The 2,620-nt window shown below is 40.6% G+C and overlaps 1 protein-coding gene across 1 annotated transcript; it reads right to left on the bottom strand.

The window, feature by feature from the left end:
* Positions 1-430: 430 nt before the first annotated feature.
* Positions 431-2,110, bottom strand: Mrpl44 (mitochondrial ribosomal protein L44). The gene is made up of 5 exons (XM_071781629.1): positions 1,902-2,110; positions 1,430-1,796; positions 1,254-1,338; positions 792-1,095; positions 431-679 (listed from the first exon to the last, which is right to left on the bottom strand). Exons 1-5 carry the CDS (start codon positions 1,969-1,971, stop codon positions 555-557), a joined length of 951 nt encoding a protein of 316 aa, XP_071637730.1. The 5' UTR covers positions 1,972-2,110; the 3' UTR covers positions 431-554.
* Positions 2,111-2,620: the final 510 nt, after the last annotated feature.

Genomic DNA, 2,620 nt, shown 5'->3' with positions numbered 1-2,620 from the left:
GGCTTGTCTCCCGTCTCCGGTCCGGTCTCCGGCTCGAGACGTGCATTTCCAACGCGCGTGTTTTCGGTCAACTAAGATCAGATAGAGTAGAAGAGCTTACGTAAGGATGTAACGCGAGTTTCCCGTTGCCGTTGGTGCCCTCTCGCGAGATGGTACGTCAAAGAGCCAACGTGATCCGTTTACATGAGATTCGCTCGATTCTTATTGAAGAATTCCGTTGGCACCGATTAACTGCCCAATGATCGTGCATTTCTAAAACATGCAGATCGGCCTTTGAATGCTTACCTAGATGGGCCTCCATTGCAGCGTGAAGAAATCAGCGCAGAGAAATCAACCAATGACAAGTTTGAAGTAAAGGATGCCATATTGTTTCGTTCATTACAAATTTTATATTTTTCTTACATATTCTTTTACAAGTAAAAACTCTGTCTCTATTTTATACATATATATATATATTTTTTATTTCTTTCATAGTTTATATATACAAGGAAAATAATTTCAACATTATTACACTGTGCTAAATTTCGTCTCCTTAAGAATAACATTTGCTTTGTTCACGAAGATAGATTTATCGTCTTATTGAACTGAATTGGTTTACTGGAGTCTAATAGGCCAAATATTCGGCTTAAAACATTTATAGCAGCCACGTCCTTGGCTTCCTGGATCGTTTGACCAAATCCTAAAAAAAATAATAAACAGATAAAAATATATATAAGATGTTATTAGATCAAATGACGAAACATAAGTAGGTAAAACTACATATCATTACATTTGTTCGTCGTTGCATTTACCTGAACCTAGAAATTGTTTATCGGAGTACATTGCCACGTGATACGCCACTTCGAGGGTATTTTGTCCCGCTTGCGCGATAAGTCTTGGTTCGGCCGGTGATCTGTTTTGTTTCCGTAGAACGTCATTTAAAAGCTCGACTGGCCGAGCTGGATTCCATATTTCTGTTAGATCCTTCTCAGCTAATGTAACAATCAGGAAGTCTCTAACGAAAGTCGCCGCGTGATTTGCATCCACACTTTTTGCGAGCGCTGCGACAAGCGCGAGAAACGTGTCAGCTAAAGTCTTTTGAGCCACTGGATATTCCTGAAAGATTAATTAAAAAATAGCAAGTTAAAAACATAACTTGAACATTGCCTCTAATTCAAGAAATAGATAAAATTTGTTAATAGAGCACGTATACGGCGCACTGAAATTTAGCAAATTTATAATCGTATATTGGATTTGGATTTTTCTATACTTGCCTCTGTTAAGATAATATCTTTTGTTCCAATATGAAAAGCTGCTTTAGCCAGGATTTCCTCAGAAAGAAGGTAGTCGTGCAACAAACTAGAAGATACATGATTAATTCTCAATTATCCTAGTACTACAATATATAACATTTATCCTTATATTTATGTATATGTTTTATGGCACATACATTATGACATCCTCAGATGCGTGTGGTAAAACTTGGACTAGATAATTCTGCACAATTTCTGACGTGAGCTTCTCGCCATCTCTAATAAGTTCAGCGTTATCTTGTACAGCGAGTACAGGATCTTCAATTCCCATCTCTTTCTGTCTATGCTGTTCTCGAATAAGGTATGACTTATGAGTGAAGGCTTGCTCCAGTTTTTCCGTGTCAAAATTTTCGGACAATCGTTTGTTAAAGGCATAAATCTCCGCGGATCTATTCCAGTCGAGAAAAGTGTTGCGTTTCGGCTCCGGTTGCGGGTCTAGCTTCCTCTTGCGTCTGGTAATTTCTACTTGCGTCGCTGCCACCCATCTTTTAATGGATCTCTGTCCTGATAGACACGAAAGGCAAAAATCAATTGCAATTGTTGTCAGTTTTATTCCTTAAAATGAAATCGTAATGCGTTAATGAAAGAAGCGTGTGAAGCGTGTCTAACCTTCGTAATTTATAGATCGCACTCCTTTGCTCAGGATAACAGTTTTAACGCACGAACGTAAGACGTTCATGTTTGAACGATAATTCACTTGTCCGAATTGCCGCTCGAGAAATCAAACTGTAAACTGTTGGCAAATATCGGAGTAACTTTTAACCGGTTGCTCGCCGATCCAGGTTATAAACAATTGCGCGATTGGTAAGCAGCGCAGCTTCTCGTCGTTTCATATTTTCGCCGCGATTTTATCGAGAGGGCGTTAGTATACGGCGAATTTCTTTCCCTTTTTTTCATTATTTTATTTCTTATTCGACTTTTCGCGTTACGGAAATTCTCATAAAGCCAGCAATCTTCAGCAGAATTTTTTCGTTGCAATTTATATTGCAAATTACGACGAGAAACGGGAATAATTTTTTATTTATCGTATTTTGATAAACACATATGAACAATCGATAATTCTTGTGAGTAAATAGGGGGGAATGAGTTTCCGGGAACGTCCGGCAGGTGACGGCAGGGCGATTTATAATCTCTCCCGCGGTTTTTTTTTCTTTCTTCTTCCTCGGCGGCCGCTGGACCGAAAGTGGTCGGTTCGGGATGCTGCATAAACGCGGCAACTGTGTTAGCGGTAATTGACAGCTGCCGAAAAGCGACGGCGGCAGCGGCCAGCAGCGGCGTCGACGGTGACGGTGACTCGGCCGATCGCGGGGCGTGCGCGCGCCCGCGCG

Source organism: Temnothorax longispinosus, chromosome 6, assembly GCF_030848805.1.
Source record: "Temnothorax longispinosus isolate EJ_2023e chromosome 6, Tlon_JGU_v1, whole genome shotgun sequence".
Lineage (NCBI taxonomy): Eukaryota > Metazoa > Arthropoda > Insecta > Hymenoptera > Formicidae > Temnothorax > Temnothorax longispinosus.
Note: the sequence above shows the minus strand (reverse complement) of the source record. Positions and strands in the feature narration are given on the sequence as shown.

Excerpts from the sequence above, each read along its gene's own strand:
- Mrpl44 (XM_071781629.1), bottom strand. The coding sequence starts at position 1,971 with ATGAACGTCTTACGTTCGTGCGTTAAAACTGTTATCCTGAGCAAAGGA. Across the intron at positions 1,339-1,429 it reads GCATCTGAGGATGTCATAAT|TTTGTTGCACGACTACCTTC; the intron begins GTATGTGCCATA and ends TGTATCTTCTAG. Across the intron at positions 680-791 it reads TAAACAATTTCTAGGTTCAG|GATTTGGTCAAACGATCCAG; the intron begins GTAAATGCAACG and ends TATTTTTTTTAG.